This window comes from Heterodontus francisci, chromosome 3, assembly GCF_036365525.1.
Source record: "Heterodontus francisci isolate sHetFra1 chromosome 3, sHetFra1.hap1, whole genome shotgun sequence".
In the NCBI taxonomy this organism is placed as follows: Eukaryota; Metazoa; Chordata; class Chondrichthyes; order Heterodontiformes; family Heterodontidae; genus Heterodontus; species Heterodontus francisci.
In genome coordinates, this window is record NC_090373.1 from 209,648,806 (window position 1) to 209,663,878 (window position 15,073).

General features: G+C 46.6%; 1 protein-coding gene across 1 annotated transcript in view; it reads right to left on the reverse strand.

Annotated features, from left to right (window-relative positions):
- Nucleotides 1–14,533, reverse strand: part of hsp90ab1 (heat shock protein 90, alpha (cytosolic), class B member 1) — a 35,898-nt gene extending 21,365 nt beyond the window's left edge. Inside the window, exons 1-2 of the mRNA XM_068028300.1 lie at nt 14,387–14,533; nt 1,869–2,235 (exon numbers count right to left, since the gene is read on the reverse strand). Of these exons, the coding sequence (XP_067884401.1) occupies nt 1,869–2,235; nt 14,387–14,533 (514 nt within the window). The remainder of the gene's footprint in view (nt 1–1,868; nt 2,236–14,386) is intronic.
- Between the last annotated feature and the right edge of the window lie 540 nt (nt 14,534–15,073).

The window sequence follows — 15,073 nt, forward strand, 5'->3', positions numbered from 1 at the left end:
CCTGCAATGTGGAAATTTGCCCAGGTATGTCCTGTACACAAAAAGCAGGACAAATCCAACCCGGCCAATTACCACCCCATCAGCCTACTCTCAATCATCAGTAAAGTGATGGAAGGTGTCATCAACAGTGCCATCAAGCAGCACTTGCTTTGCAATAACCTGTTCAGTGATGCTCAGTTTGGGTTCCGCCAGGGCCACTCAGCTCCCGACCTCATTACAGCCTTGGTTCAAACATGGACAAAAGAGCTGAACTCAAGAGGTGAGGTGAGAGTGACTGCTCTTGACATCAAGGCAGCATTTGACCGAGTATCGCATCAAGGAGCCCTAGCAGAACTGAGGTCAATGGGGAATCAGGGGGAAAACCCTCCGCTGGCTGGAGTCATACCTAGCACAAAGGAAGATGGTTGTAGTTGTTGGAGGTCAATCATCTGAGCTCCAGGACATCACTGCAGGAGTTCCTCAGGGTAGTGTCCTAGGCCCAACCATTTTCAGCTGCTTCATCAATGACCTTCCTTCAATCATAAGGTCAGAAGTGGGGATGTTCGCTGATGATTGCACAATGTTCAGCACCATTCGTGACTCCTCAAGATACTGAAGCAGTCCGTGTGGAAATGCAACAAGACCTGGATAATATCCAGGCTTGGGCTGATAAGTGGCAAGTAACATTCGCGCCACACAAGTGCTGGGCAATGACCATCTCCAACAAGAGAGAATCTAACCATCTCCCCATGACATTCAACAGCATTACCATCGCTGAATCCCCCACTATCAACATCCTAGGGGCTACCATTGACCAGAAACTGAACTGGAGTAGCCATATAAATACCGTGGCTACAAGAGCAGGTCAGAAGCTAGGAATCCTGAGGCGAGTAACTCACCTCCTGACTCCCCAAAGCCTGTCCACCACCTACAAGGCACAAGTCAGGAGTGTGATGGAATACTCTCCATGTGTCTGGATGGGTGCAGCTCCAACAACACTCAAGAAGCTCGACACCATCCAGGACAAAGCAGCCCGCTTGATTGGCACCCCATCTACAAACATTCACTCCCTCCATCACCGACGCACAGTGGCAGCAGTGTGTACCATCTGCAAGATGCACTGCAGCAATGCACCAAGGCTCCTTCGACAGCATCTTCCAAACCCGTGACCTCTACCAATTAGAAGGACAAGGGCAGCAAATACATGGGAACACCACCACCTGCAAGTTCCCCTCCAAGTCACACACCATCCTGACTTGGAACTTTATCGCCGTTCCTACACAGTCGCCGAGTCAAAATCCTGGAACTCCCTTCCTAACAGCACTGTGGGTGTACCTACCCCACATGGACTGCAGCGGTTCAAGAAGTCAGCTCACCACCACCTTCTCGAGGGCAATTAGGGATGGGCAATAAATGCTGGCCTGGTCAGCGTCACCCACAACCCATGAATGAATTTTTATAAAATTATATACCACTTACTGCTTGTTCCTCACGTATGGTCATCTACCATTAACTAAGTCACTCACCTCTTGAAGTTGACTTCTGCACTGGAATATAATGTCAAAGACTCAGGTTACCTCAAAATGACCCTTATTCAAGCTACTGAGTACAGGCTCGCCAACTGCAGGGGATGCGCAAGCCCATTGACAAACACATTCCCAATATCAAAGCAGAAACAAGAGACTTGCTCTGCAACCAGAGTTTTCTGACCAATGAGGTCAGAGCAGCCCGCTCCCACTCCAGCACTAGTTCAGAGTTGTAGAATACACCTCAGACATGGAAACGGAGAGGATTCTAGTCTCTAACAGAATATAACCAGCCCCATTTTCACCTATTGGGTGAGGATGGCTGGGTGACAATAGTCACTACATTTCCTATGCATTACTTACCAGTATAGGTTTTGACAGTGAAGGAGCCACCGGCTGATGATTCCCAGGCATATTCCTCATCATCGTTGTGCTTGGTGAGCACAGTAACCTTCTCAGCCACCAGGTAGGCAGAATAGAAACCAACACCAAACTGCCCAATCATTGAAATATCTGCACCAGCCTGCAGAGCTTCCATGAAGGCCTTGGTACCAGACTTGGCAATGGTGCCCAAGTTGTTGATCAGGTCAGCCTTGGTCATCCCAATCCCAGTGTCAATGATGGTGAGGGTACGCTCTCGCAAATTGGGGATGATTTCAATCTTCAGATCCTTGCCACTCTCCAATTTTGAAGGATCAGTCAGACTTTCATATCGGATCTTGTCCAGAGCCTATGGATTAAAATGTAACTGCAATCAGATATCAAAACTAAACGATGGCCATCAAGCAGTAAGTTACAAACATTTAATATTGGACATGCCCTGAAATGAGGAACACATAGAAACATTTACACTGATCAAGTGAAAACTCCCCCAACAACCTTCCTTGAGGCAGCTTTTATAGGAGTCACAAGGCAGAAGTAATTTCGGGATGGAATTCCAGGTCTAAGCTAAAGGCTTCCTCAACAATGCTTTATGAAGATGGAAGGTTTAAAGAATGGGAGTAAAGGTAAAGGACTGTTAATGAAGAGCTAACAGATGGCAGGGTGAGGGTATTGAAGAATTTACATTGTCTGAGTGGGGCAGGGGTGATTGCAAATGAGACTGTGCCCAGTTTCTAGCAGGTTGGAGTTTACTAATGGTGGAAGATGGGAGGTCAGTCCAGATGAGTTTGCAATGGTGAAGGGCACAGGGCAGGCAACACAGCAGAGGGAGAAGAAATCCATCACAAAGACGGCTAGGATTATAGCTTCCAGATTCAGGAGTGGATGCCGGAGAAGCAGCCTGTCAGAAGAAACCGCCAGGAATAGTGAGAGGGATGGTGGAGAGGTGGAACTGTGTGGCAGCAGCACAAGTGTAAATACTGACTATGCCTGCAGATGGCCTCTCAATGAAGGCAGCAGAGATTAACAAGGGATGGAAGAGAAATTTACAAGAGTGTCTACCGACAATGCAGAGCAATGTCAGTGCACCCAAACATCTTCCAGTAAGAATCCGCGCGGCAACGTCACTGCATTATGACGTCAGTAGTGTTGCCTCACCCCTCAATGGCCCAATCACCGCCTCCACTCCACCCGTTGCGTCCCACAGTTGCTGCCTCAATCACTTCTCTTCCCTGCTACCCACCCCTGCCTGCAGCCCCATCACTCTTTTCTCTGCATCTCCCCCACCACTTGCTTCCCACCCCCCCTCGCTCCTGCCTCCCACCCTGCAGCTTGTGTGGCGGCAATCGCAGGAGGGAGTAGGGTACTGTTTGGTCCGGGAAGGGTGGTGTGTGGTGAAGCTGGTGATTGTAGCCATTGAGGGGGGTTGGGTACAATTTGTTTTTTGTCAAATTGAGCAATACCATTTTTATTACTGCCAGCTGCCTGAGATGTTGCAGACAGTGACATTTTAGTCAATGAGGCTGCATTTGCACATGTGGCAATACTGCGCCACCTTGTGGTTACACTGTCAAACACAGCCTACATTAAATCCTACTGCACAGAAGGCAGCCATTTGGCCCCATCATATCTGGGTCTTTGAAAGAGCAATCCAATTAGTCTAGTCCCATTCACCTATCCTTTCCATACAGTTCTGAAAATGGTTTCTTTTTCACATATCTAATTGCCTTATGAAAGTTACCACTGAATCTGCTTCTACCACCATTCAATGTGGTGCGTTCCAAATCCTAACTCACTGCAAAAACAAAAAAAAAATCCTCTCCTCTCCCCTTTCGGCTGGAGGCAAGTTCGATAACCTCAGATGTGAATGGAGAAACGTGAAGGCAATGCTACAAAGGAGACAATGAAGGACGAGATGTGGAATAGAACAGGACTGTTTAATAGGGATAAAGCACCACAGGATACTTGTGCTGCTGGTTAAGGCCATCTCAGAGCTTCACAGGGAAGCCACAATGGAGAAAGATTTTTTCACAGGCACAATGGGCTGAATGGCCTCCTGTGCTATACAGTTCCATGAACAAGCTTGAAGGAGGAATTCCAGGAGATAGATTAGGGAGGGAATTAAACAAAGCCCTAAAGAGGAAAGGGAGTTTGCTGGTTGGCAAGGATGGACAGGGCAAAGGTGTTTTATTCAGGGAGAGTAGTAATGGCAGTTTTGAGTTGGAGGGAACCCTAGACAATGTAGGCACAGGAAAAAGAATCAGCTGCTCATGAGTTGAGTGCAGAAGGGAGTTGATTGCCATGTAGTTGGCACAGGGCTCAAGCATCATTACACACTGAGGGATCAAACCGGGTGGTACAATGCCAGGAGGATGGGAATAGGCTACAATAGGAGTTGGAGATGAGGATGTGGCTGTTTGGTAAAGCAGGTAGGGAGGTTTTTTTGCAATGATGAATGCAGTCAGCACCCAAGAGCTGTGTTTCTGCCAGTGCCAAGCCAATAAACAAGGCCATAGATAGAGGAAGCATTACTCAGGTAATGAACACCCTGAAAGCTGGTGGCACCGATCCTGGACAATGCACTACATACAGGAGATGATCAGAGTGGAGAGTGGGGATCACACTGAAATGTGCCATGACAGGTCCAGTGCAGAATGCCAACAGAATTAGTGGGCTCTTCGGTAAAGGATTTGAACCTGCAACAACAGAAGATACCTTAGGCAGCCACAGGGGAAACCCTGATTCAGTGAATGCAGCAGAAGGCAAGAACAAAGAGCAACCAAGGTGCACAGAATTAACAGAGGGAACCAGAGGTGCACAGCCTTTTCTGAAATAAGGCTAAATAGAAACTGTGGACAGCATGAAGAATCAAATTCAACCTAGGCTCAGAGTCAGAGGCTTCTGAAAGTGTGAAGTCAATTTTTCATAAAGCATTAGTATTGTTTATAAATAGTAACAGGGTTTATAAGCAGTAGCAAGGTTATTAATTAACAGATAAAGGAATGGCAGGGCTGCTCCAACCTCTGATGGGCCTATCCTGTGCTATGTAGGAACTCCAGGATACTTCTTGTGTCCTGGATAACCATATGTGCAGGAAGTGTCGTCAGTTGCAGCAGCTCAAGCTCTGGGTTTTGGAACTTAAGCAGCAGCTGGCATCACTGCGGTGTATCTGTGAGATTGAGAGCTTCATGGATATCACATTTATAGATGTGGTCACCCCACAGCTTAAGAGTAGGTGGGGAGAGAGAGAATGGATGACCGCCAGACAATGAGGAAACAGACAGGTAGTGCAGGAGACCAGAGTGCATCTCACTCTCCAGTATTTAGAACTGAATACTGATTGAAGAAAGTGATGTCTCCTCTGGGGAGTGCAGCCAGAGCCAAGGCCATGGCACCACTGCTGACACAGCTGCACAGAGAATACTGGAAGAACAATAGTGAGAGGAGATTTGATAGTCAGGGGAACAAACAGGCGTTTCAGCGACCTGAATCCAGGATGGTGTGCTGCCTCCCTAGTGCCAGAGTCAAGGAGGCCACTGAACAGCTGCAGAGCACCCAGAGAGTGGAGGGTGCACAGCAAGGAGACGTGGTCCACATAGGTATCAATGACATAAATAGGAAGAGGGGTGTGGTCTAGCAGAAGGTTTAGTGAGTTCGGCAAGAAATGAGCAAGCAGTACCTCAATAGTAGTAATCTCCAGATTACTCCCAGTACCACGTGCAAGCAAGTACAGAAATAGGGCACTGCAGACGAATGCGTGGCTGGAAAGATGTTGCAGAAGGGAGGGCTTGAGATTCCTGGGACACTGGGACCAGTCCTGGAGAAGGCGGGACCTGCACAGGCCAGACAGGTTGCACCTGAACAGAGCTGGGACAAATTTCCTTGCGGGACAATTTGCTAGTGCTACTGGGGAGGGTTTAAACTACTTGGCAGGGGTGTGGGAACCAGGAGGAAATATCAGAGAGGAATACCAAGGTGCACAGAATACTAGGAAAGATAGATAGCACTAGAATGGGGAATAGCAAGTTATTAGGTGGGGCCAGAGTAAGGGGGAAAGCAGTCAAAATTAGGGTTAACATGCATGTATGTGATGGCACAGATTGGTGCGTTATAGGCACAGATTGATATGTGGAAATATAATTTGGCTATAACAGAGACCTGGATCAAAGAAGGGCAGAACTGGTGTTTAATATTCCAGGATACAAAGTGTCCAGGAAAGATAGGAAAGGGGAAAAAGGGAGAGGGGTGGCGGTACTGATTGAGAGCATTGCAGTGCTGAAAAAAGGATGCCCCAGACAGATCGACAACAGAATCTATTTGGCTAGAGCGCAAGAACAAATAAGGTGCAGATACATTGCGCAGTGCTGTTCATCTGACACTAACTAGTGGGATGGATTTAGAGGAACAAATTTGCAAGGAAATTACAGAGGTGCAAAATTTATAGGGTAGTTATAATGGGGGACTTTAATTATCCAAACATAGACGGGGATAGTAGTAGCATAAAGGGTAGTGAGCTGCAAGAGTTCCTAGACTCTGTTCCGGAAAATTTTCCACAGCAGTATGTTTTTAGTCCAACAAGAAAGGGAGGCACTGCTGGACCTGGTTCCTGGGAAAGAGGTGGGCCAAGTGGATCAAGTGTCAGTAGAACAGTTAGGGGACAGTGATCATTGTATTAAAAGATTTAGGCTGACTATGGAAAAGGACAAAGAATGATTCAGAGCTAGATTCTGCTTCCTTTGACTCCAAGGTAGGTGATTGGTTGGTGAGTGTTTTATCATTTATCTTTCAATATTCAGGTAATTTTAGAAATTGTAAAGTTTCATTCAGTGCTACTGGTTAAACTTCATCGATTGGGAAGCAGTGAGTTAATTAAGATTAAAAAAAGTAATTAAAATAAATTAACCAATAGCATAAGTAACAATAGCAGGACAGGTATTATGTGGCCAGTCTGCTCATGTGGTATGTGGGAGCTTTTGAATGCCAAGGCGATCCAGGGCAAACAGATCTGCAGGAAGCGTAAGCAGCCAGAGGAATTCCGGATCAGGATTACTGATTTGGAAGCTGAATTGCAAACACTGCGCAACTTAGAGGGGAAAGAAATACCTGGACATTTTGTTCCAGAAGACAGTCACACCTCTTAGAACAGGGTCATCTGTTTTGGTCAGCAGTGAAGGACAGAAGGATGTGACAGTGAGTGAGACAGGTAAAGGGAAGGAGCAGACAGTAGTGGAGGAGCCTCAGACTTTGCAATTGTCAAACAGGTTTGAGGTGCTCTCAACCTGTGTGGATGAAAGCGAAGTCTGCAAGGTGGATGAGCAGACTGGCCATGGCACTGTGGTGCAGGAAGCCTTTCAAGTGGGGGGAGCAAAAAGGAATGTAGTGGTACTAGGGTATAGTATAGTGAGGGGAATGGACACTGTTCTGTGCAGCCGAGAGCGAGAGTCCAGAAGGCTGTGTTGTCTACCCCATGCCAGGGTTCAGGACATCTGCTCAGGGCTGGACAGAAACTTGGGAGTGAGAGGTGGAGGATCCAGTTGTCATGGTCTATGTAGGTACCAACGACGTAGGTCAGACCAGGAAAGAGGCTCTGATTAGACGCTATGAGGAGCTCGGCACCAAATTGAACAGCAGAACCTCAGGGGTAATAATCTCTGGATTACCACCTTAAGCACATGCCAATTGGCAGAGGGCACAGAAGATTACTGAAATGAATACGTGGCTCAAACACTGGTGTGGGAGAAGTGGGTTTCGGTTCGTGGAGCACTGGCACCAGTATTGAGGAAAGTGGGGGCTCTACTGTTGGGACAGTTGACACCTGAACTGTGCTGGGACCAGTGTTCTAGCAAACTGTATAACTAGGGAAGTAGAGAGGGCATTTAACTAAACGGGGGAAGGGAAATCAAGCCTGGGTAGATGTAGCAAACCAAGGGGTAGAGTCAAGGCAGGAGAGCAGAATAATATAGGAAATGACAGTCAGAGAACAGCAGGAAGGGACAGAGAGAAAAAACCTAACACACCAACAGTAACTAGATGTTACAAAGATAACAAAAAGATAAAATTAAAGGCTCTATCTGTGCCAGTGCCCAACAAACCATTACAATGCAGAAGAGGACATCTGTAGAACTTCAAAAGGATATAGACAAGTTGGTGGAATGGGCAGACAGGTGGGAGATGAAGTTCAATGCAGAGAAATGAGAAGGGATTATTTTGGTAGGAAGAACATGCAGAGACAATATAAAATAAAGGGTACAATTCTAAAGGGGGTGCAGGAGCAGAGGGAGCTAGATGTGCCTAAGTCATTGAAGGTGGCAGAACAGGTTGAGGAAGCAGTTAATAATGCATACAGTATCCTGGGCTTTATTAATAGGGGCACAGAGTACAAGAGCAAGGAAGTTATGTTGAACTTGTATAAGACACTAGTTCTTCCTCAGCTGGAGTATTGTGTCCAGTTCTGGGCACTACGCTTTAGGAAGGATGTGAAGGTGTCAGAGAGGGTGCAGAGAAGATTCACGAGAATGGTTCCAGGGACGAGGAACTTCATTCAGTTATCAAGGTAGATTGGAGAAGTTATGACTCTATGACTCTCTAAGTTGGGACTGTTTTCCTTGGAGAAGGCCGAGAGGAGATTAGATAAAGGTATGCAAAACCATGAAGGGTTTAGACAGAGTAGATCAGGAGAAACTGTTCTCATTCCTAAAAGGATCGAGAACGAGGGGACACAGATTGAAAGTAATTGGTAAAAAAAGCAAAAGCTACATCAGGTAAAACCTTTTCACACAGCGAGTGGTTAAGATCTGAAATGCACAGCCTGAATGTGGTGGAGCCAGGTTCAATTGAAGAAAATTCAAAAGGGAATTGCACTGTTATATGAAAAGAACGAATGAGCAGGGTTATGGGGAAAAGGTGCAGGAGGTGCACTAGGTGAAATGTTCATTAGGAGAACCAGTAGACACGATGGGCCGAATGGCTGCCTTCTGCACTAACAATTTTGTGATTCTGTTGTCAAGGTAGGGGAGCTTGATAGCAGCCAGCGAAAGGAGTCCATATTAGATTACATGTTTTTATTGAATTAAAATGTAAACTATTTCTAAAAGCTTGAGCACTGCATTTTTCGATATTATAATGACAAAAAAGTGAGAATGATATAAACCAACCGCAACAAGACACAATAGACTAGCAGAAAAGTAGCAGATGGAATCTAATAGAGACAAGTGTGAGATGATGCATTTTGGCAGAAGAAATAGGGAGAGGCAATACAGACTTAATGGCACAGTTCTAAAGAGTGCAGGGACTTGGGGGTGCATGTGCATCGATCTTTGAAGGTGGCAGGACTTACTTTTTTATAAATTTGTTTCATAGGATGTGGGTGCCGCTGGCCAGGCCAGCATTTATTTCCCAACCCTAATTGCCCTTTAAAAAGGTGGTGGTGAGCTGCTATATTGAGAGTGTAGTTAGTAAAGCAAATGGGATCTTGGGCTTCATAAATTGGGGCATACAGTACAAAAGCAGGGAAGAAATGCTGAACCTTTACAAAGCTCCGGTTAGGCACCAACTGGAGTAGGGTGTTTAGTTCTGCTCACCACATGTTAGGACAGATGCAAGGGTCCATGAGAGGGCGTGGATGGGGGAATTTTAGGAACATAGATGCAAGAATAGGCCATTCAGTCCGTCGAGCCTGCTCCTGCTCCGCCATTCAATTAGATCATGGTTGATCATCTACCTCAACATCACTTCACTGCACTATCCACAGATCCCTTGATGTTATTAGCAACTGTATTATTTACAAGATCAGGTTGGAAAAGCTGAGGTTGTTCTCCTCGGAGCAAAGGAGACTGAGGGCAGATTTGATGGAAGTATACAAGATTATGACAGGCTAAATTAAGTTAGACAAGGAAAAACTGTTCATTAACTGATGGTACAAAGAATAGAGGACACAGATTTAAGGCTTTGGGCAAGAGATATAGGGGGATATCGAAGGAAGAACTTTAAAAAAAAATAAACACAGTGGGTGGTAATGACCTTGAACTCACTGCCCAACAGGAGATTGTTGCACTTTGTTGTTACAGTGTAGCAAGGGCATTTTAGAGTAAGTTTCAGAGCCTGGATAAGGTCAACGAGTAAATTATTTACACAACAGCATTTACACTCTCTTCAGGCCTCCTGAAATAACACCCTTCGTCAGCCCTCCTCACTTCTTCACAAGCCCAGTACCAAGTGACTGTTACATCACCCTTACGGTGGGAGGGGTTGCTCACCCGGTCTCTAGCATTAACCCTTACATGTCCTTATATTAGAGACAAATTATTTCAAAAGGAAATTGGATGGCCACTTGAAAGAAATAAACTTGCAGGGCTATGGGGATCAGGTTTTTTTTCTTTAATTCATTCATGGGATGTGGGCATCGCTGGCTAGGCCAGCATTTATTGCCCATCACTAATTGCCCTTGAGAAGGTGGTGGTGAGCTGCCTTCTTGAACCACTGCAGTCCATGTGGGGCAGGTAGATCCACAGTGTTGTTAGGAAGGGAGTTCCAGGATTTTGACCCAGTGACAGTGAAGGAACGGCGATATAGTTCCAAGTCAGGATGGTGTGTGACTTGGAGGGGAACTTGCAGGTGGTGATGTTCCCATGTATTTGCTGCCTTTGTCCTTCTAGTTGGTAGAGGTCATGGGTTTGGAAGATGCTGTCTAAGGAGCCTTGGTGCATTGCTGCAGTGCATCTTGTAGATGGTACACACTGCTGCCACTGTGCGTCGGTGGTGGAGGGAGTGAATGTTTGTGGTTGGGGTGCCAATCAAGCGGGCTGCTTTGTCCTGGATGGTGTCGAGCCTCTTGAATGTTGTTGGAGCTGCACCCATTCAGACACATGGAGAGTATTCCATCACACTCCTGAATTGTGCCTTGTAGATTGTGGACAGGCTTTGGGGAGTCAGGAGGCGAGTTACTCTGCAGGATTCCCAGCCTCTGACCTGCTCTTATAGCCACGGTATTTATATGGCTATTCCAGTTCAGTTTCTGGTCAATGGTAACCCCTAGGATGTTGATAGTGGGGGATTCAGTGATGGTAATGTCATTGAATGTCATGGGGAGATGGTTAGATTCTCTCTTGTTGGAGATGGTCATTGCCTGGCACTTGTGTGGCGCGAATGTTACTTGACACATCAGCCCAAGCCTGGATATTGTCCAGGTCTTGCTGCATTTCTACACGGACTGCTTCAGTATCTGAGGAGTCACAAATGGTGCTGAACATTGTGCAATCATCAGCGAACATCCCCACTTCTGACCTTATGATTGAAGGAAGGTCATTGATGAAGCAGCTGAAGATGGTTGGGCCTAGGGCACTACCCTGAAATACTCCTGCAGTGATGTCCTGGAGCTCAGATGATTGACCTCCAACAACCACAACCATCTTCCTTTGCGCTAGGTATGAATTCAACCAGTGGAGAGTTTTCCCCCTGATTCCCATTGACCTCAGTTTTGCTAGGGCTCCTTGATGCCATACTCGGTCAAATGCTGCCTTGATGTCAAGAGCAGTCACTCTCACCTCACCTCGAGTTCAGCCCTTTTGTCCATGTTTGAACCAAGGCTGTAATGAGGTCGGGAGCTGAGTGGCCCTGGCGGAACCCAAACTGAGCATCACTGAGCAGGTTATTGCTAAGCAAGTGCTGCTTGATGGCACTGTTGATGACACCTTCCATCACTTTACTGATGATTGAGAGTAGGCTGATGGGGCGGTAATTGGCCGGGTTGGATTTGTCCTGCTTTTTGTGTGCAGGACATACCTGGGAAATTTTCCACATTGCAGGGTAGATGACAGCCAAGCTGTTCCAGTACAGCGACAATACTAGGTGCACGGCAAGTTTTGGAGCACAGGTCTTCAGTACTATTGTCGGAATATTGTCAGGGCCCATAGCTTTTGCAGTATCCAGTGCCTTCAGCCGTTTCTTGATATCACGCGGAGTGAATCGAATTGGCTGAAGTCTGGCATCTGTGATGCTGGGGACTTCAGGAGGAGGCCGAGATGGATCATCAACTCGGCACTTCTGGCTGAAGATTGTTGCAAATGTTTCAGCCTCATCTTTCACACTGATGTGCTGGGCTCCCCCATCATTGACGATGGGGTTATTTGTGGAGCCACCTCCTCCAGTTAGTTGTTTAATTGTCCACCACCATTCACGGCTAGATGTGGCAGGACTGCAGAGCTTAGATCTGATCCGTTGGTTATGGGATCGCTTAGCTGTCTATCGCATGCTGCTTATGCAGTCTGACACGCAGATAGTCCTGTGTTGTAGCTTCACCAGGTTGACACCTCATTTTGAGGTATGCCTGGTGCTGCTCCTGCACTCTTCATTGTACCAGGGTTGGTCTCCTGGCTTGATGGTAATGGTAGAGTGGGGGATATGCCGGGCCATGAGGTTACAGATTGTGGTTGAGTATAATTCTGCTGCTGCTGATGGCCCACAGCGCCTCATGGATGCCCAGTTTTGCATTGCTGGATCTGTTCGAAATCTATCCCATTTAGTAATGATAGTGCCACACAACACGGTGGACAGTATCCTCAATGTGAAGGCGGGACTTTGTCTCCACAAGGACTGTGCGGTGGTCACTCCTACCAATACAGTCATGGACAGAAGCATCTGCAGCAAGCAGATTGGTGAGGACGAGGTCAAGTATGTTTTTCCCTTGTGTTGGTTCCCCCACCACCTGCCGCAGACCCAGTCTAGCAGCTATGTCCTTTCGGACTCGGCCTGCTCGGTCAGTAGTGGTGCTACCGAGCCACTCTTGGTGATGGACATTGAAGTCCCCCACCCAGAGTACATTTTGTGCCCTTGCCACCCTCAGTGCTTCCTCCAAGTGGTGTTCAACATGGAGGAGTACTGAGTCATCAGCTGAGGGAGGGCGGTAGGTGGTAATCAGTAGGAGGTTACCTTGCCCATGTTTGACCTGAAGCCATGAGACTTCATGGGGTCCGGAGTCGGTGTTGAGGACTCCCAGGGCAACTCCCTCCCTACTGTATACCACTGTCCCAGCACCTCTGATGGGTCTGTCCTGCTGGTGGGACAGGACATACCCGGGGATGGTGATGGCAGTGTCTGGGACATTGTCTGTAAGGTATGATTCCGTGAGTATGACTATGTCAGGCTGTTGCTTGACTCGTCTGTGGGACAGCTCTCCCAACTTTGGCACAAGCCCCCAGATGTTAGTAAGGAGGACTTTGCAGTGTCAACAGGGCTGGGTTAGCTTTGTCATTTCCAGTGCCTGGGTCGATGCCGGGTGGTCCTTCCGGTTTCATTCCTTTTTATTGACTTCGTAGCGGTTAGCTACAGCTGAGTGGCTTACTAGGCCATTTCAGAGTGCATGCAGGAGTTAACCACATTGCTGTGGGTCTGGAGTCACATGTCGGCCAGACCAGGTAAGGATAGCAGATTTCCTTCCCTAAAGGACATTAGTGAACCAGATGGGTTTTTACAACAATCTACAATGGCTTCATGGCCATCATTAGAGTAGCTTTTAGTTCCAGATTTATTAATTAAATTCAAGTTCCACCTTCTGCTGTGGTGGGATTCGAACCCATAGTCCCCAGAGAAATACCCTGGGTCTCTGGGTTACTAGTCCAGTGATAATATCACTATGCCACCGCCTACTCGGAAGGAATGGATCGCTTTGCAGAGAGCCAGCATGGACTCGATGAGCAGAATGGCCTCCTCCTGCGCTGTAAATGACTAACTTCATCAATTTTTAATCACAAGTGGATGACTAAGGGCACTACAACTTTGCAGTTCTATTGTTACAAATAGAGGCACAGAGTTCAAAAGCAAGAAAGTTATGGTGAACCTTTATAAAACACTGGTTCAGCCTCAACTGGAGTATTGTGTCCAATTTTGGACATCACACTTTAGGAAGGATGTGACTGCATTGCAGAGGGTGCTGAAAAGACTTACAAGAATGGTTACATAGATTGACGAAGCCAGGGTTTGGCAAAGCTGGCTGCTATTCTCCTTAGAAGAGAAGGCTGAGAAGATTTGACAGAAGTAGTTTTCAAAATCAAGATTAGATTGGAAATCAAAATCAGACGTCTGGACAGAGTACATCGGGAGAAACGGTTTCCATTGGTGGAAGGGTTGAGAACCAGAGGACACCAATTTCAGATGACTGGCAAAACAAGCAAAGGCGACACAAGGAACAACTTTTTAGGTAGTGAGTGATTCGGGTCAAAATACACTGCCCGAGAGTGTGGTAGAGGCAGATTCAATTGTGGCTTTCAAAAGGGAATTGGATAATCAGAATTGAAAAACATTTGCAGGGCTACGGGAAAAAGGCAGGGAAGTGGGACTAGCTGTTATTCCTGCAGAGAGCCACCACAGGCACGATGGACTGAGTGGCCTCCTTCTGTGCTAACTTCAGACAGAGAAAAGGCACCAGCGCCATGAAAACAAGACATCAGCATTGCAGCAATTCAGACAATAAAACAGAACAGCACAAACAGATGAAAGGAACTCACATCAGAAGCGTTGGAGATGAGTTCTCGAAGGAAGATTTCTTTGTTGGAATAGAAAGTGTTGATAATCAAGGACATAAGCTGAGCAATCTCAGCCTGGAAGGCAAAGGTCTCCACCTCATCATCAACGGTGCGAATCTCTTCAGGCATCTGGAAAAAATAGAAAACCCTATTCATCAGCAGGGACAAAACATTCCATCCAGTATTTGTTTTCCAGTGGTGCAGTTCAGCTACTGCAGTTAACTCTATACCAGATCCTTGTACTTCACTCAAGGTAACCCAACACTTTATATTTTGCATATGGAGAAGCCGAGACCAACAGAATACCCCAAGGGCACCCAGCTCCAGGGTCAGGCTTAGCCCACTGGGGTCTCATCAGCCTTGATTCCATGTCACAGTATTTAAGCCTCAATTGTGCTTCTGTTTATTTGTTTGTCCAGTTTAAATTTCAAGGACCTTGAAACGTGGAAAGGAGTTTTCTGTTACTTGGTTGGTGAATAGATCAGAAATGAGAAAGGTTTCCATTAGCATTTACAACTGCCTGTAAACATTTTTTTTTTTTTAAAACACACACTATACCTTCCAGGCAGAAAACATCCAAGGCAAGTGTGTACCTATGCAACTCATGAAGACAAAAGTTTGCACACACCCTAGACAGTTCTGTGCACTTTACAATACTGTTGGTACAGA